The sequence below is a fragment of the Eptesicus fuscus genome, chromosome 12 (genome assembly GCF_027574615.1).
Source record: "Eptesicus fuscus isolate TK198812 chromosome 12, DD_ASM_mEF_20220401, whole genome shotgun sequence".
In the NCBI taxonomy this organism is placed as follows: domain Eukaryota; kingdom Metazoa; phylum Chordata; class Mammalia; order Chiroptera; family Vespertilionidae; genus Eptesicus; species Eptesicus fuscus.
In genome coordinates, this window is record NC_072484.1 from 92973602 (window position 1) to 92993266 (window position 19665).

The 19665-nt window shown below is 60.1% G+C and overlaps 1 protein-coding gene across 5 annotated transcripts in view; it reads right to left on the minus strand.

The window, feature by feature from the left end:
- OSBPL1A (oxysterol binding protein like 1A) overlaps positions 1-19665 on the minus strand; it is a 103982-nt gene that overhangs the window by 46998 nt on the left and 37319 nt on the right. The window contains exon 1 of one of the 5 annotated variants that reach the window (XM_054723629.1): positions 17708-17889. The exons of 2 other annotated variants lie outside the window; for them this stretch is intronic. Coding sequence is in view for 1 of the 3 variants with exons in the window: in XM_054723626.1 (XP_054579601.1) it covers positions 17097-17111 (15 nt within the window). In the remaining 2 variants the exon portion in view is untranslated. Of the gene's footprint in view, positions 1-17096; positions 17138-17707; positions 17890-19665 lie in introns of those variants that run through there. 2 more of the 5 variants (XM_054723628.1, XM_054723626.1) reach the window with 2 other exon arrangements.

The window sequence follows — 19665 nt, forward strand, 5'->3', positions numbered from 1 at the left end:
CTGTTGACATGTGCCTCTCAGTGCAAGAATCAAGCAGCTATTCCCTCCCGTTAGCGAACACAGCCCCTCCGTGCCTCCCGGCACCCAGCCGACTGCAGAGAAGCGGCCAAGTAAGTGATCGAGGCCCCAAATGATCACGTCGCCTCAACAAAATCTTTTCCAAAATCCCATGCAGCCCTCATCCACCTAAAACCCGAACCCTTCCCCTCTGCCTCCTGGACACCTGTCCTCGGGGGAGCAGGGGGGGAGGGCGAGGGCGGGGAGGAGAGGCTGGGTCCTCGCACTAACTCGTTCTTCCCTGGTTTCTAACCTGTGCGTTTAGAAGTGAGGCCGGGGGGTGGGGGGGGGGGGGGGGGGTGCACAGCCCTGTGGACGCCGGCTCTGCGCCGAGTGAGAGGGGCCCCAAGGGTGAGCAGGCAGTGACACCATTCGGTTTACGCTCTCATCTCTCTGGCTGACATGCTGAAGAAACCTGCGGGGAGGTCAGGAGTAAAATGAAAAAAGATCTCGCCCAGACAGCCTGGCTCAGCGGTTGAGCATCGACCTGTGAACCAGGAGGTCACGGTTCGATTCCCGGTCAGGGCACAGGCCCGGGTTGTGGGCTCCATCCCGAGAGTGGGGCGTGCAGGAGGCAGCCGATCCATGGTTCTCTCCCATCACTGATGTTTCTCTCTCTCTCCCTCTCTTCCTCTCTGAAGTCAATAAAAAAATAATTGGGAAAAAAGATCCCTTACGAGGACCTGCAGCCCCCCGGAGAGACGGGCCAGAGCAGCGAGGGGCGAGGGCCCAGGTCTGGGTGTGCTGCAGGCCGCCACCCGGGCGGCTGACTGGCTGTGAGAGGAGCGGCACCGAGGGTGACCGGGTTTGGCCTGGGCAGCGCAGACAGAGCCGTCACTCACGAGCTAACATGGTGACGACGCGGGAGGGACGGCAGCCAGGACACACTCATAAACGACATGTGAGGTGCCATCGGACTTCCAGAGAGACGCCAGGCGGCCCAGACCCAGGCGCCGATTTCCTTCTGACGGAGAAACGAGAACACGCCGGCGACGAGGCCGGAGGAGGGAGGACAGAGAGCAGGCACGTGGGCCTGGGAGGTTCGAGGAGGAGTCACGGGAGGAGAGAGGGATCGACAGGTCAGACGCCAGTGACAGACGCACGACGCGGGACCCGAGAGACAGGTTCGGTGAGGGGCCCACGGGGGGCGTGGCGGCAGCAGCTCCGGGGCGTCCAAGGCAAAGAGCCGGGTCGGAAAGTAAGAGAAGGAAGCTGGAGGGCGGGAGGCCATCCCGAGGAGCCTCGCTGGCAGGGAAGGAGGAAACCGAGGCAGCGGCTGGGGGGGAGGGGCAGAGGCTTTACTGGGGCAACAACCACGAGTGTTTCCACACGAGGGGAGACTCTGCAGGGAGGGGTGACCGACGCAGGAGCGAGGGGGGAGCTCCTGCAATGGGGGCTGGAGGTCTCACCTCCCCCTCCCCCCGTGTGCAGCTGGCCTTTGCTAAGGGCACGAAAGGGCGTCCTTAGCTGCAGGGGAGAGGGAGGGTGTGTGGGCACAGACTCAGGGGGCAGGTGGGCGGGGAGAGCCCTCTGACTAGAGGAAGGCTGTTTTTAAGTCAGTCTGACAAAACAAGCTTCAAGTATCCTGGGTTTATATTGATTCTTCCAAGCATCACTATCACTTCTGTAAGCCCCGCCCCCTTATTTTCCAGCTATTTCTCCGGGGCCTGTGTACTGGGCTCCGTCCTGGATTCAGGCGTATCCGGTTACCCCCGAATTCTTACCTGGCTTCATTGCTCCTTCCGCCGCGGTGCATGTGAGAAACAGGGCGAAAGGAAACAGACAATGAGGTCATCGACCGACGGCCCCCGCCTGCCATGTAACGAGAAGCCCGGTCTCCTCAGGTTACAGAGGACCGAAGAGCTGCCTGAGGTTAGAACGAGGTCACTCCGAGGCCCGCAGCCGCGCACACGCCTGGTCGCCCGGCACGGGGCGCTGCTCCTGACCCGCTCACTGGCACTGCCCAGTCCTCGGTCCGGCCCGCCACGGGAAGGCAATCCGCCGGGAGCTCCCGGGGCCCCGCTGCCCGAGGCCCTGCCTGGGAGGCGACTCGCTGACGGGCTCTGAGTAACAGGCCCCCAAGGAGCTTGTTAAACTGAACGGCTGCTGGTGACCCGGGGGTGACTCCGAGGTTATCTTCAGACACTCAGACCCGGTAAGAATCCGGGGGTAACCGGATACGCCTGAATCCAGGACGGAGCCCAACACACAGCCCCGGAGAAACAGCTGGAAAATAAAGGGGGCTGGAAGGAGGGGGCAGTGGTACTGGGAAGAATCAATATAAACCCAGACTGTCTGATGCTTATTTATCAGACAGATTTAAAAACAACCTCATGACGATTAAATCAACTGGAGACTAGTACTGGAGAAAACAATGTAATAAATAAGTTTAGGTTTTACATTTCTTTAAAAAAAAAAAAAGCAGAAAAGAAAAATGTCTTTTGAAACGAAAGAACTGCTCACATCCACGTAAGCTACCAACCGTCGGCTTCACGCATACCCACCCACAGCCGTGTCCAGGGAACGGGCCTGGCGGTTACAGACTGTGAGCCAGAGATCACGAAAACTGCTGATTAGAACACGCACACGAGGAACGCCGACAGTAAGTTACATGTCCAAATCTACACGCCTGTGACACTCCAGAAACGGCCCTTCACAGGTGTATGTTCCTAAAAGCACTATGCACCTCCATGTATCATTTCCAATGCGTAAGATCCTAGATTGTAATGTATTAAAAGCGTCAAAAGGTAAATCATAGACCAGAATGTTAAACTGCCATGTGAGGTAATAAACCAATTTTGGCTACATCAAAATGGTAACATTCTAAACCAACCGATTTAATAAAGATTCTGAAATTCTTACACGTCTGTTTTTTATCATGTCTGTTTTAACTCTCCCCCACATGGTCATTCGTGATTGTCCTTCCCACTGCGAGGGATGGTGCTGGAACCTGCTCAGAGGGAAGTACGGAGTAACATTCAAATGAATAAACATCAAGGGGCAGAGAAGCAGGACAGGTCGAGGGGCCAGAAGCGATGCAAATAACTTTTACAAATAAGACCCTGCAACCAGCTCTAACAAGCACTTCAAAGTTTACCCAGAAGGGTAATTTCATGGGGCAGGACCCTGAGCAAAAATGCCTCCAACTTCCGTAAAAGAGTTTATTTGGCGGAAAGGACTTAGCCTCACGAGGACCTGTACGGTTCTGTGTATACCGAGCTATCTCCACGTCTACGACTAACAAAGTGCACGCGTCGCACTGAGTGTAAATGTGCCTTTACGTGCTGGCAGGCCCAGGAGGAATACGTGTATCTGTAAAACCGAGTGTCACCAAGTTTGCTACTTGCCAAAGGTGAGCAGAGGAGTAAGAACTCAATCTGTCTGTTTAGGAACTGATTTTGCCACCAATCTGCAAAACTTGGCATCGAACCCGAAAGGGCGTTGGCGAGGCGCTGAAAGTGAGGCTGTGTCGGCGGCCGCACCTCCTGCTCGCGCCCTTCTCTGACCCCGCAGGGCCGCTGGCCGCCAGCCCCGGTGGGAGCCCAGGCCGAGTCCGAGGTTCGGTGAGACACCCCGTCCCGCCGCGCCTCGCCCTGGTGGCTGAGCGTCGGCCTAGAAAGAGCCTCCTCTCACATAAACACGCACACGGGCTTCACGGCGTGTGAACCGGAGGTGAAGGTCCTTGTCGGGGGGTGTGACCGCGGCCTCCTGCGCCCCCACGGGGACCGCGCTCTGTGCCAGGGGAGCAGCACAATGCCTCCAGAAGCAGAGGCGTTTAATCACCCCTAACCACACCTCGCTCCCAGGGGCCCTCCAGGGCTCTGTCGTTGATATTTCTGTGGAGAAAAATAAAACCCTAGGGAAGCCTCCCAACTCCAGCGTTTTAAAGAAACGGGAGGTTATTTACATCACAGTAAACACCTCCGTGTTACATGTGCCGTTCAGTGAATCTTCACGGATGTGTGACCCCTGCAGCTGGCGTCCTGCACGTATCAGCGCTTCTCCAGTCCCCTCTGCCTGAGTCTGCGTGTCCCTTTGCGTCCCTCTCCCAGCCCCCCCACCCCCCCGGCAGCCGCTGCCCTGACCTCTGTCCCCAGGAGTGAGGTCTGTCTGTCCTGAAGGGCAGCGTGGGACCTGGTGGGTGGGCTCCGTGTCTCGTTCTTTCAAAGGCTGATGCTCTCCAGAGGCATCCGTGCTGCTGCCCCGAGCCACCCAACAGCACACACGTTCTCAGCAACGCACCCCTAGGCGCTGCGTCCTGTGCGAGCAGACCTACGTGGGTCAGCCTACCACACACACGGGCTCTGTGGTCTAGCCTACACACACGTGGGCTCTGAGCCTGCACAGCACATCACTGTAGGTAACAAGGTGAGGGTCAAGCAAACACAGATGATGCCATGAGGAGCTGAGGCAAACACGCGAGGGATGCGGCTGCTGCGGGCGCAGGTGTGACAGGACTGCTCACAGCAAACGTGCTGTGTGCCCAGGAACGGCGCCCTCCAACGTCATGAAGTCAGCACACGAGCCGCCGCAGAGCTGTTTGCTGTAAGCATCAGCATCACGCACCGCCGGTGCCATATTTCACACGACGGCAGGTCAGTGAGTCTGTCCACGCAGCGTCACCTCATCCCGTGAGTGGAGCCCTGGGCGAGACGTATGACGACGTGAGGAGGGCGGCGGCACCCCAGGCACTCTCGGCGCCATGGTAACCCCACGGGACCACCTCGTGCACCAGTCCCAGCCGACCGGGCGCCCTTCCGTGGCTCAGACTCGTACGCGCACGTCTCTCCTCGCACCGCGCTGCGTCGCCCCTGAACAACAGACCCGATTCCAAGCCCTTTCCTGCCGCCTCCACCGGCTCCGGGAACAGCCTCCTGCACGTGCTGAGCACAGAGCCCGGAAGGACCATCTTCGCTGTCATGGGTTCTGATGTTTATTCTATTTGGATCAGAGTTCTCAGTCCCAAGCCGGGGGGGGGGGGGGGGGGGGGGGTGGGGAGAGAGGACAACAAGCTGGAATCACAAACTCCGTGGGAGGACAACACGGATACCGGAAAGCCGTGCGCCCGGCCTCACCAGTCACGGCCAGGAGTCCTCCCCGGGGCCCGAGACCGCCCGTGAGCGTGAGCCACTCCAGGCTGGAAGCACCGCTGAGCTGAGCCGCCTCCCGGAAGCTCTGGAGCGCACACCCCCGCAGACACGCCTTCTTGTGACAGCCTGTGCTTATTTTCACCAAATACAAATCTCACCCTGGCCGGTGCGGCTCAGTGGATGGAGCGTCGGCCTGTGGACTGAAGGGTCCCAGGTTCAATTCCAGTCAAGGGCACAGGCCCGGTTGTGGGCTTGATCCCCAGTGTGGGGTGTGCAGGAGGCGGCCAATCAATGATTCTCTCATCATTGATGTTTCTCTCTCTCCCTCTCCCTTCCTCTCTGACATCAATAAAAAAATATTTTTTAAGAAATGCAAATCTTATGAGCAAACAAAATTATCTGTAAAATAAAATTAAACAAGTGATTTGAAGATTTCCGAAGTCCTAAAGCAGTGGACATGGGTTCTTAATTTTCCTTCGTTGGGGGCACTTAAAATGTATTTTCTGATTTTTTAAAAGGAAAGAAAACACCCAATGCCTGTGAGCTGGTGCCCTCACGCCTTCCACGCCCAGCAGGTCACACCTTCCAAGCAGGAGTCAGTCCCTTCCCCACGCTCTTCACGCAACCAACACTTCAGCCCCTACACGCGCCAGGCAGCCAGACTGCGAGTCAGCAGTGAACAGAACAGACACAACCCCTGTCCTCTGAGAGCCTGCAGCCGACGGTGGGAAGCAAAACACGTAGAGGAGGGACATATTTAAGGTGTTAGGTGGTGGAAAACATCACGCACGCACACACATACTTGCAAACACATACCCACTGGCATTCACACATACATGTGCACACGCATACCTGCGTGTGTACATAAACATGTATGCACACACAGTGCACAGGCACAGATCACATGCACCTGTATGTCTATGTGCATGCACGTGTACACACATGCATATGCATGCGTACGTGCACCTGTGTGCATGCATGCATGATGTACACACTTACACATGCATGCACACACACACACGGGGAAGGAGTTGGGGACACAGGACGGCCAGAGGACTCGCTGCGCAGGTGCCGCTGCATGGGAGGGCTGAGGAAGGCGAGGGAGCGCCAGGCCAGCACCTGGGGGAGAGTGACCCCCCAAAAGCAGCAGTCCTGAGGGGGGTGGGAGCACAGCCAGGCTCCCCAGAACAGCCGGAAGGTGAGCGGGGAGCAGAGGCCCCGAGGTGGGCACAGAGCTTCCCACGGTGCGGGCAGGTCCTCACAGCTCCTTCCGGCCTGGCCACGCCCACTAGAGGTGCCTGCTCCCACACGAGCTTCACGGGACACTCGCCTTGCTTCTGGGAGACACGCTCTGACAAGAAGCCTGATGGGTCAGGGAGTGAGGAGAGGGAGAGATGGGAGGAGAGGGAGGGCTGGGAGGAGAGGGAGAGATGGGAGGAGAGGGAGGGCTGGGAGGAGAGGGAGGGATGGGAGGAGAGGGAGAGATGGGAGGAGAGGGAGGGCTGGGAGGAGGGGGAGGGCTGGGAGGAGAGGGAGGGCTGGGAGGAGAGGGAGGGCTGGGAGGAGAGGGAGGGCTGGGAGGAGAGGGAGGGCTGGGAGGAGGGGGAGGGCTGGGAGCAGGGGGAGAGATGGGAGGAGAGGGAGGGCTGGGAGGAGAGGGAGGGCTAGGAGGAGGGGGAGAGCTGGGAGGAGAGGAGAGCTGGGAGGAGAGGGAGGGCTGGAGGAGAGGGAGAGCTTGGAGGAGAGGAAGGGCTGGAGGAGAGGGAGAGCTGGGAGGAGAGGGGGAGGGCTGGGAGGAGAGGGGGAGGGCTGGAGGAGAGGGAGGAGCTGGGAGGAGAGGGGAGGGCTGGGAGGAGAGGGAGGGCTGGAGGAGAGGGAGAGCTGGGAGGAGAGGGGGAGGGCTGGGAGGAGAGGGGGAGGGGGAGGAGAGCTGGGAGGAGAGGGAGAGCTGGGAGGAGAGGGAGGGCTGGAGGAGGGGGAGAGCTGGGAGGAGGGGGAGGGCTGGAGGAGAGGGAGGGCTGGAGGAGAGGGAGGAGCTGGGAGGAGGGCTGGGAGGAGAGGGAGGGCTGGGGAGAGGGAGAGCTTGGAGGAGAGGGAGGGCTGGAGGAGGGGGAGGGCTGGGAGGAGGGGGAGGGCTGGAGGAGGGGGAGGGCTGGGAGGAGGGGGAGGGCTGGGAGGAGAGGGGGAGCTGGGAGGAAAGGGGGAGCTGGGAGGAGAGGGAGGGCTGGGAGGAGAGGGGGAGGGCTGGGAGCAGGGGGAGGGCTGGGAGGAGAGGAGAGCTGGGAGGAGAGGGGGAGCCGGGAGGAGGGAGAGCTGAGAGGAGAGGAGAGCTGGGAGGAGAGGGGGAGGGCTGGGAGCAGGGGGAGGGCTGGGAGGAGAGGGAGGGCTGGGAGGAGAGGGAGGGCTAGGAGGAGGGGGAGAGCTGGGAGGAGAGGAGAGCTGGGAGGAGAGGGAGAGCCGGGAGGAGGGAGAGCTGAGAGGCTCGGACGCGGTGACAGCTGGAGGAACCGGAGGGGCTGGCTGGGCAGAGGGGTGACTGTCGCTCTAAAAGCTGAGGGCTGCCATGAGGAAGCTCTTCTCGGTGATGCCAGCGCAGACGCAGCAGCGGCATCAGAAAGGGGGACCCTCTGCCCAGTGTAGCTCCGTGCTGGCCGTTCTCCGGAGGGAACGCGTGACGGGAACAGCAGCAGGAGGGCGGGTCAGTACCCAGGTTGCTTACCGCCGGCCAGGTGCTCCGACAAGCACTGGGAACATGGCCCACACCCTCCTCCCACGTCCTGTGGGCGTGGTGTTAGGATGAGGAAACAAGCATTCCTACCACATGACCTCCCAGGCTCACGTAACCAGCACGTGACCGCGCCGGTGCTCACCGGGCTGACTCGGTCTCCCGGCTCACGGCCTGCGCTCACATGTCTGTCTGTTCACAGACATGAAGGGCCTCCAGCCGCCGGAAGCAGGAGGGGGATGTCTGCAAATGGAAGAAAGCCAGGTGGCCTCCAATTTCCTGTTATAATTTTGTGATTATATTTCCCCGAGTTTCCATCTTGTTTTTAGAATTTTCCTTTGATTTCATTGTTTCTAGAAATTCTGTACTCTGTATGGCTACGTCTCAACGAATAACTTCATTACAGAACACGTCAAATTCCCTACCGGCTTTAACGCTCAGGTAATCGCTCTCTGGCTGTGAGTGACCTAGTTCACTTATTAGCCCACGCACAGGTCCTCGCAGGTTTGGCCTCTCTCAGCTCTGTTACTGTCCTTGACTCATTCTGTGTCTGTGGCGATTCAGCCATATCTCCATTTTCCCGTTCAGACAAGAAAACATTTTCAACTACATAATTAATTACCTCTCAAAAGACAACGCAAACCAACATTTGGTAGCGAAAGTACAGAAAGATGGTGCGTATGAAAGTAGAATACAGACACAGACCCACACGGAGTGGGTCCACGCGCGACCTCACGGCACACGCCTGCTTTGTGCCGCGGTTCTCACCCGTGGAGGGGAGGGGGTCGGAGAACCTTTCTGAGCGGCTGGAGAAGTGGCAGGAAGTCACTGCTCGGAGGCAGCGGGGGTCCCTGTAACAGGCCGTCTGGCAGCCCTGGGGCAGCATTTGGACAGAAAGAGTGACCCTCTACTTCTGAACACGTTTCTCCACACCGCACACCCGTCAGGACGGCCACTGCAAAAACAACACACACACACACACACACACACACACACACACACAGAAATGACAAGTGCTGGCGAGGATGCGAGAATCTGGAACACGGTGCGTGCTGGAGGGAATGTGAACGGACTCAGCCACTGGGGAAACGTATGCTGAGCCCTCAAAAACCAACAACAAGATCCCCACGTGACTCAGCAGTTCCACGGAGAGCACAGCTCTAAGAACTGAAAGCAGACACGCAGAGAGAGTCGCACATGCGTGTTCCTAGCAGCACTATTCACAACAGCCAACGGATGATGCGTACACAGCACGGGGTGTAGACATGCCATGAACTGTGTTATTCAGCCTTAAAAGGAAAGCGATTCCGACACATGCTACAACACGGGTGAAGCCTGAAGGCATCATGCTTAATGAGATCGAAGAGCCACACAGAAAATGTACTGTGTGATGCCACTCCAGGAAATTCCCAAAATAGAATTACCCTCCCCGAAGCCACGCGGGGGCACGGGACCCTCCGCCATGTCACGGGAACGCTGCCCGCCAGCGGCTGCCTCCTGGAAAGGTGGTACGAGCACAGAACCGTGTGCACGCTCCAGGCAGGACCGCGATGTGACAGCCCACGCAGGTGCTGCGGACGGACGAGCCGCACCCCCTGGCATGGATTCGCTTAAGGCCAATGGAGTGAGAAATAGAATTATGCCCTTTCAATTGTCCACAAGGAAAAAATATCAGTTCTTTAGGGCAAACAAATCCCCTTTGCCCTTCGCTCTCACTCCTCACGGTGGTACATGGGGAAATGCAGGTATTTGGGAGCAAAACAATCAGTAATGTCATCAAACAGAACGTTTTCAATGGCCCGCCCTAAAACTCGAGGGTGTAATTCGAATTCACACCTGAAGGCCACTTTCCAGAAAACCAAGAAAACACGGCTCAGACTGTGGCATTCTGGGAGTCTAGTTCCATTTGAGGACTAAACTGAAAAGGGGTAGAGAAATGGTTCAATCCCGTGTCACCCAGAAAGGCGACCTCTGCCGCAGCGGCCCCAGCGGACGCACGCCTGTCGCTGCGAGCCTGGCCCGGGGCCGGGCAGCCGGAAGGCGGGACGCTGGCCGTCGCTCGTGCCCCCGGGAGGCATCCTGTGTCAGACTGAGGCGCGCTTCTCTGGGCCCAGCGCTCTGACCGAGATGGCCGGCTCTGTCCCGGGTCCGTCCCCGTCCAGGCCGTGGGACGCGGGGTGCTCTCCAGCTCTGAACACGGCCGACGCTGGGTTAGCGCCACGTCCCCTCCCAGCGGCATGCACTCGGCGGCGCTGCCCCTCCCAGCCTCCCCCCCCCCTCAGTGACGGAGGAGAGCTCACACGTGTCCGTGCAGGCGCCTGGGTGAGACGGTGCCTGTCCTTTTGCCGTGGATGGACTAGCGCCCACCTGAGCCGCGAAATGAAGACGACCAGGCCAGGCGGTCCCATCGATGGCCGAGCCTGTGATTCGGGGCTGTGAGCAGGAGTCCACACACAAGGCAGAGTACAGGTGAGCAAAGTCAGCACTCGGGATTAAATCCTTCTGTCACAGGGAGAACTGAGGCTGAATACATGCACGAGCTTAATTTCTACTCACTGTTAAAACCCAGAACACAGAGTCTCCCCCCGAAACATCACTAAAAGGGAAGGCGGTGCCTCAAGTAAGCTCAGGAGGCCGAGCCCGGCAGCAACAGATCACGGGCAAAGGGCCGGGCACCGGGGCGTCTGCCGGATGCCGCCCACCAACCCAGTCTCTGGGAGGCTGTGAGCTGCTCCCTTCTGGGGAGGAGGGTGCCTCCGGGGCCTGGCTCAGCCCCTGAGCAGAGCGGAGCCTGCCACGCCCACCCCACCCACAGCTCTCCCGTCGGGGGCTTCTGACCCCACACCCCACGCCACAGACCACGTTTCCTCCGCTTTGCTCTGCCCGAATTGAGCACAAAACCCTCTCACGATATTTTTCTGAAAATAAAGCCCGGGAAACACTTCTGTAGAAAAGACAGTGTGTCCCGACCTCCTGTGAGCCCCGGGGCAGCTGGAGCAGCAGAGGGAGGGCTGTCACTAGCCCTGTGTCCCACGGGAGCGTGAGGCCTGGGGCCGCGTGACCCGTGTCACGGAGCAGGAAAGGGTCCCTGGCCTGGAGCCCAACCCTTGGGCTCCCGACGACGCAGGCCAACGACGTAGGCCGGCACCGGACCACCCACGCCCCCTGCCCAGCGCTCCCCGCGTTCTCCTGGATGGCGCCGGCCTGTACGAGGAGCAGCAAAGATTCCGCCCGGGTGAACATGTGCCCCTCTGAGCATCGGAGGAGAATCGGACGCAGCTCACCCGTCTCCTCGCGGGGGCTGGAGCCACAGTTCTGAGAAGGAAAGAGCCAGTGGAATGCGTGGGTCGAACCACAGAAACCCTCCAAGGATCGGGAGGGGCCAGAAACCTGGGAAGCAGGACAACGGGGGAGGAGGGAAGAGAGGATCCGTCTTCTGCACCTGCCAAGGATCAGGGAGAGGAAAGAAGCCGTGAGCGTGAGGGGGAAGCAGGAGGGTGCGCAGCAGGTGGGAGAAGGAAAAGACAATGAAAATACCAAGCAGTGGCCGGCCGGCGTGGCTCAGTGGCTGAGCATCCCCTAGGAACCAGGAGGTCAGGGTTCAATTCCCGGTCAGGGCACAGGCCCGGGTTGTGGGCTCCACCCAGTGTGGGGCGTGCAGGAGGCAGCCGATCCATGATTCTCTCATCATTGATGCTTCTCTCTCTCTCCCTCTCCCTTCCTCTCTGAAATCAATAAAAATATACATATTTTTAAAATGCCAAGCAATGGGAACAAGGACGAGCTGGGTAAGAGAAATATGTGAGCGCCACACCTTCCCAGCCTCAGGAGCGTTAACCCCCGGCGGGCGGCCCGTCAGCCACGCAGAGGCCTCGTCCCGAGAGCGTCCGGGACACCCGCTGTGAACGCCTGGCAGGAAGTCATGGGCAGCATTGGCGAGGGATGTTCGCTAAGTTACGAAACTGGAACTAAAAATCTGAAATCTGGAAAAGACACGTTTGAGCACATGATCCTCTTTCAAGAGACAAAGGATAAGACACAGGCAGGTCCTCGGAAGCATGAACTAGAAAGCGACAGAGATAACAATAACGACGAACTTAAAAGAAAGTCAGCAGAAAGCTAAAGACGGCTCTTCAAAAAAGAGCCACGCAAAGCTCAATGAGCCTCGCTTTAGAGAGGGGTTTCTGTGGAACTTCCCAGGAAGTCCTCGGGGAAAAGGGTGCAGATTAGGTAAAGCACACCTAACTACAGATCCAGCGTACGTTGCAAAGATGGTTTTTAAAATATCGTGAACATCTTTACATTTCAAAACTTGAGTGGAAAAAACAAATCCCTGGAAATACAGACCTTGTGGAAACGGACACAAAAGAATGAGGAGGGACGCTCCCGGCCTGTCCCGGGCCGTGCCGCCTTCACACGGAACTGGAGGAAGTCCGTCCCCATGAACAGACGCTAAACCCCCAGAAACCAAACCGAGGAGGACGGCACAGAAACACGGCCGCCCGAGGGGGTCTGCTCAGGGGCTGGGGTGGCTGCGCAGGCGAACGTGTCACTGGGCACCGGAGCAATTTTCTAAAAAGCTTAATAGACGGAGAAAGAACATGTGATAAAACTCAACACCCCTTTCACGATAAAAAAAAAAAAAAAAAAAAAGCTTTATCAACAACATAAGGACAAACGGGAACTCTGTTCATCTGATGAATGGTATTTACTAAGTATCATTCCCGACAGCGAATCGCTAGAGCCAGAAGCATGCTGTCCTTGAAAACCAGGGTGAGCCCGGACCCCTCAGCTCCAGGCAGCTCTGTCCTGACCGCCCCCCCCACCCCCCGGACCCCTCAGCTCCAGGCAGCTCTGTCCTGACCGCCCCCCCCACCCCCCGGACCCCTCAGCTCCAGGCAGCTCTGTCCTGACCGCCCCCCCCACCCCCCGGACCCCTCAGCTCCAGGCAGCTCTGTCCTGACCGCCCCCCCCCCCCCCCCCCCGGACCCCTCAGCTCCAGGCAGCTCTGTCCTGACCGCCCGCCCCCCCCCACCCGGGACCCCTCAGCTCCAGGCAGCTCTGTCCTGACCGCCCGCACCGCCCCCCAGGACCCCTCAGCTCCAGGCAGCTCTGTCTTGACCGCCCCCCCCTCCCCGGGACCCCTCAGCTCCAGGCAGCTCTGTCCTGACCGCCCCCCCCGGACCCCTCAGCTCCAGGCAGCTCTGTCCTGACCGCCCGCCACCCGCCCCTGCCCGGACCCCTCAGCTCCAGGCAGCTCTGTCCTGACCGCCCGACCCCTCAGCTCCAGGCAGCTCTGTCCTGACCGCCCGCCCCCCCCCCCCCCCGGGACCCCTCAGCTCCAGGCAGCTCTGTCCTGACCGCCCGCCCCCTCAGCTCCAGGCAGCTCTGTCCTGACCGCCCGACCCCTCAGCTCCAGGCAGCTCTGTCCTGACCGCCCGCACCGCCCCCCAGGACCCCTCAGCTCCAGGCAGCTCTGTCCTGACCGCCCGCACCGCCCCCCCCCGGACCCCCTCAGCTCCAGGCAGCTCTGTCTTGACCGCCCCCCCCTCCCCGGGACCCCTCAGCTCCAGGCAGCTCTGTCCTGACCGCCCGCCACCCCCCCCCCCGGGACCCCTCAGCTCCAGGCAGCTCTGTCTTGACCGCCCGCCCCCCCCCCCCCGGGACCCCTCAGCTCCAGGCAGCTCTGTCCTGACCGCCCGCCACCCCCCCCCCCGGACCCCTCAGCTCCAGGCAGCTCTGTCCTGACCGCCCGCCCGGCCGCCTGCTGGGTCAGCAACCAGGCGGTGGGAGGACTGAGGGGCAGGACCAACGTGCCCTCCACAGAGGCCGGAGCCAGCTTCCCTCTTCTGCTCTCACTTCCCACGCTCTCCTTCTGCTGCAATCTGGCTTCTCCGCATCCTGCGTGCAAACGGCACTGACCGCTGGCTGCCCACCCGTAACCCCGGTCAGCTGCCCTCGCGACCCCTGGCCGCCGTCTCCGGCCTCTCCTCCTGCCTCCCTCCCAGGCCCCGCCTCCCCGGCTGCGCTTGACTTCGAATGTGGATCGGTCCTCGTCCCAGCCCTTTCCAGCCACCCTGCTCCTGGGGGTGTTCCTGCCTCCTTCACCCCCCGTTTGTTCAGGTGACTCCCCAAACCAGCGGTGCCCACACTGCACTGGGACAGGACACCCCGACGTGGGTGTCATCATGTCCAGGGGGAGCCACTCTCCCCACCCCCTTTACCACCCCTTCCGTCACCTTCACCAGGGACTCATTGGTGACGCCCCACCTCCTCCCTCCTGCCCCCCAGTCCCTCCAGCATCTCACATCCTCGCCTTGCGAGGGCTGCCCCGCGCCTTCTCCCCTTCCTTCTCCTGGAATTCCGGACATGCCCCTCCCCCTCTCAGGGAGCAAATCCGATTAAGTCTCCGCTGACTGCGTCTCCCGGAGTCTACCTGCCCGTTAAGATCCCGACTCCTCAGGCTGACACAGTCTTTCAAGAAGACCCTGCTGCTGCTCCTCCAGCCGGACACCCCGCGTTCCGCCCTGAGGACCCCCCGCTAGGCCCTCCCAGCTCCTCCAGCCCGGACAACCTGAGGACCATTCGCTAGGCCCTCCCAGCTCCTCCAGCCCGGCCCCCCCCCAGTCCCGCCCTGAGGACCCCCCGCTAGGCCCTCCCAGCTCCTCCAGCCCGGACACCCTGAGGACCCCCCGCTAGGCCCTCCCAGCTCCTCCAGCCCGGCCCCCCCTCAGTCCCGCCCTGAGGACCCCCCGCTAGGCCCTCCCAGCTCCGAGGGTGCGCTGTGCTTCTCCGGGCCTGGGCCACCTGGCTCCCACGGCGACCCCCGTTAGCGAGGCAGGCGGGCACGGCAGGGCCTCCCAAGGCTGGCATCAGTGCACACTGAATGAGGACAAAACGCTCAGACGCCCCCCGGGTCCCCCACAGGAAAGTGGCGTAGCGACAGATGCCACCTACGGTGCCCGCCACAGGAACGCACAGGAGGCACAGGCCTAGCACCGGCAGGCGGCAGGCGGGAGGAGGAAACGTGTATCTGCCTGCAACTCACTCTCAACGCCTCAGCTCCCGGCTCCCCGAGAGCAGTGGTCGGCAAACTCATTAGTCAACAGAGCCCAATATCAACAGGACAACGATTGAAATTTCTTTGGAGAGCCAAACTTTTTAAACTTAAACTATGTAGGTAGGTACATTGTTATTAACTTAATTAGGGTACTCCTCAGCTGGCCTTTGCCAAAAACTCAAGGGGCCAAAGAGCCGCATGTGGCTCGAGAGCCGCGGTTTGCGGACCACTGCCTGAGAGGAACGTGGTGGGAACGAAACAATCCCCCCCACCCGCCCACTACAGCCTCAGTACCATTGCTACAAACTTACCAGGATAGATCCTGGGTCACGTGGAGCACAAGAAGCCACACACACACACACACACACACACACACACACACTGCTAATGAAAACCTTACATATTTTTTGTTCAAAATGCCACAAAAGTTATCAAAATAAAAACCAGCTTCATCACCGATAAGGGTTTAATCTCCAGCATTTACAGGGAACTCATACAACTCAACAAAAGGAAGATAAAGAACCCAATCAAAAAATGGGCAATGGACCTAAATAGATACTTTTCGAAAGAAGACAGAAGGAAGGCCAAGAGGCATATGAAAACATGCTCAAAGTCACTAATCATCCGAGAGATGCAAATGAAAACGACAATGAGGTACCATCTCACACCTGTCAGAATGGCTATCATCAACAAATCAACAAACGACAAGTCCTGGTGAGGATTCGAGGATTCGGAGAAAAAGGAACCCTCGTGCACTGCTGGTGGGAATGCAGACTGGTGCAGCCACTGTGGAGAACAATATGGTGTTTCCTCTATAAAGTTAAAAATGGAACTTCCATTTGACCCAGTGATCCCACTTCTGTGAATATATCCCAAGAAACTAGAAACACCAATCAGAAAGGATATCTGCACCCCTATGTCCATAGCAGCACAATTCACCATAGCTAAGATTTAGAAACAGCCTAAGTGCCCATCAGCAGATGAGTGGATTAGAAAGCTGTGGCACATCTACACAATGGAATTCTACGCTGCGGTAAAAAGGAAGGAACTCCTACCATTTGCAACATGGATGGATCTGGAGAGCATTTTGCTGAGTAAAATAAGCCAGGCAGAGAAAGATAAATATCACATGATCACACTCATTTATGGAATATAATGAACAACATAAACGGATGAACAAAAACAGATCCAGAGACAGAGAAACATCGATCAGACCATCAAACCTCAGAGGGAAGGTAGGGGAGGGTGGGGGTAAGGGGGAGAGATCAAAGGACTTGTATGCATGCCTATAAGCCTAACCAATGGACACAGACAACAGGGGGTGAGGGCATGAGTGGGGTAGGGGGATAATAGGGGACTAAGGACACATACGTAACACCGTAATCAATAAAGAAATCTAAAAAATAAATAAAAAAATAAAATAAAAATAAAACCCAGCTTCATTTTACATCTTTCTTTAACTAGCGTCCTAGCTGTTTCCAAAATTAATCTGTCTATTTCTGGATGACATATACAAGTTAGCAATGTGGGAATATGTGTTGAATAATGCAGACGCAGTAAAAAGTCTGCATTTCTACCTCTGAAAGGAATCGGGGTTTCTCACAATCCTCAGGAGCTGGCCCACGCCATGACCCGAGTGCCAGAGGCGCCGGTCCGTTCACCCAGCCTCACCGCTGACCGTGCAGCCACGTCCTGGCTCCTGTGAGCGGCAGGTGCTCGTCCCTGGTGTGCGCACTCCACCCGGACAGCCACAGGCCTTCGCCTGTATCACGGAACCCAAGGAGCCTGTGCGTTCCCCCATCCTGCAGGGGAGAGGTCACGGGGTCCCTTCCCTCTAAGACTCCCCTAAACCAGCCTCCAGGCTCCGGGCCTGCGTCAGCGCCGGGACAGCGCGCCTCTGGGGCCGGGGACGCACACGGAGCCCCTCGCCAAGGCGCCAAGGCCGCGCTCGGGGGCGGAGCGACCCGGTGTCCTCAGACCTCAGACCGGAGACGTTTACACTCAGGTTCCCGGCGCCCCGCCTCACGTGACTCCGCCAACGCGCATTTCCAGCATTTTTCCCTTTTGGGAGGCAGCCCAGCGGAGCAGCGAGGTCCCCGAAGAAAAGCTTCCCCCGTCTGCCCTCCGACCGCCTCCCTCCCGTCTGTCCTCAGACCCTTCGCACCCAGAAACTGTCCATGTGCCCGCAGTTCAGAGGCGACCAGGCGCCCGCTCCCCGGCGTCCCGCCCTCCTCCCCCCACCCCCCCCCTCCAACCCAGAGGAACACCAGAGGGCTCGGGTTCGGGTTCGGCTACAAAGGCCGCCTGTGAGTCACAAACATCCTCCAGCAAAACAAAGTCGGGAGCGCCCCCCCCTGCCCTCCTCGCCGCCCCCGCGCGTTTCCCGGGACCTTCAGAGGCTGCTCCCCGCGAGCGCGAGGCCCCGCCAACGTCCGCGAGGCCGGACGGGCACCCCCAGGAAGGTTACCCCGTGCCCTTCACCCCGCCCCCGCCCGCCTGCTCCCCGCGCTCCGGTGAAGGGGCGTCCCCGGGGCTGCCCGCGGGGACCGGGGACCGGGAGCCGCAGGGAGACCGTGGGCAGGGTCCCCGCTCCCCGCACCCTCCCTGCTCCCCGCCCGGCGGCCGCACTTGCCTCCAACTGTTCCCGGATCTCCTCGCAGCCCCAGGTCGCCGCCCCCCGCCCCACACCCACCCCCCCACTCCCGCTCCCCCCCCCCCCCCCCCCCCCGCCCTCCGAGGCCGCCCTCCGAGCCTGCGCCCCGCGCGCCCACCCACCTGGGCCGGGTCTGGGGATCCGGGATCCGGGATCCGGGATCCGCTCCGCCCGCGCTCCTCCGCCGGCGCCGGCTCCGCCGAATGCGCTCGGCCTGCTCTCCGCCTCCCTGCAGCCGGCCGGGCGCACCCAGGGTGGCCCCGCAAGGTCCCCTAAGTCACCTTCGTGCAGCCGGCCCGCCCCGGCCGGGCGAGGTCAGCGGAGGCGGCCCTGCCCCGCTGGGCGCTGACTCGGCCCCAGGTCCCGGCCTGGGCCGCAGGGCCGCCTCCGGGCGCAGAGCTCGGCGCGGGCACGGCCTGCAGCGGCGCGGCTGCTGGTCCTCCGGCCCCTCCTCCCGCCTCCCCCTGCGTCCGGGAGGCGCGGGTAGGACCTGCCGGGGGCAGAGCCGCTAGCGGGCGGCTCCGGGAACTGGGGGGAGCAGGCAGGGAACTGGGGGGAGGCAGGCAGGAAACGCTCCCCGCGCTCCGTGCATCCCGCAGAGGCCGCGGGTCCAGGCGGCGCGCTGAGCCCTCTGCTGGAGACGCCGGCCCTGCAACTTTTAAATTCCGCCCCCCCCACCCCCCACCCCCACCCCCGGGAAGCGGGAACCCTCTCCCGGCGCCCCCACCTCCGGGATAAGGGACACTTGGTCTATGAAGGCCGCGCTGACCTCCACTCAGTTCTGGGTACTTTCGGGGCCACCACTGGGGCAGGAGGAAGAACAGCGGCCTTCACCTGCCTGGGAACCCTGCTTCGGGAACAGACGGGTTCATTGCGGCCAGGCTTGGGGGTACACACCGGCCAGAGGCAGGAAACCCCACACACTGCGCCTGGGGAGGTTGGGGCTGTGGCAATCCCGGTGGACGGCGAGGCGCAGACTTTCTGTCCCAACAGTAGCTTCAACCTTTCTAATGCCACAAAGCTGCCCTCGACCCTCCGGAACGAGTCACACGGAACAAAACTGAGTACCTGCTGGCAGCTCCCAGGGGAGCTCCCTCCCGCAGCGGGGTGCGGGGTGCGGGGTGCGGGCCAAGACCAGGAGGCCCGAGGCTCCTGAGGAAATGCGAAAGCCGTAAGGCACCTGCGAACCCGGTTTGCTGTCTCTTCTTTTTAAAGAGTAAACAGCATATTTCAGAAAGTCTTACTTGGTACTGAGAGGAGCCCTCGCTCAGAGGCTCCCTGCGCCCTGAAAGCGGGAGGCGGGATCCGGGTATAAAGTGGTGCGGGGCTGGCTGGGGCGCTCTGGGAAAGAGTCTCCGATTTGGAGATGGAATTCCCAAACATCTTCCGTTTGTTCAAGGTCAAGAAGGCAGCGTTGGCTGGTCTGACGCAAAGCCTTTTAGACTTTCCTTGTACATTCATGTCCATCACCCAAACCCTAGCTGTCCACCACGTGCCAAGTACAACATCGTGCCAAGCACAACAGCCGTCACTCAGAGGCAGTGCTGCTTGGCTCAGGGAAGAGAGCAGGACCACACAGTGTTACCATGTTACCATGTTACACCGATGAGAGCTACAGTCGCAGGGAGCTCCGGGAACAGGAGCGAGTCTCACCCAGTTGGAAGGGGGACCCTGGGTGAGGGACGGGGGAGGCATGCTGCAGCCCGCCTGCGACCTCACCCCACAGAGTGGCCCTGGGGGCTCTGTGTGGGGAGGGAGGGAAGGGAGGCAGACACTGAGATACGGGAAGAACGACGGGGGGATGAGAAGGAAGGATGAACCCCAGACAGCTCACGTCGGTGGCTTGAGAGACTAAAGGTGGTAACCCCCGAATTCCTCGGCTGCGATGCCGTGGCTGGAAACACCTGACACAGCCACGTGCACATGCTCCCCAGGCACTGGCACACGGGCTCGTGCTCAGGACGGGTCTGAGGCGGGCATCTGAGCCACCACGGATGCCGGCTGGAGCGGTGAGCCTTCGGGGAAGAAGGCTGAGGGGAAGGCCCCCCCACACACACACCCGAACTCAGGGATGCGAAGA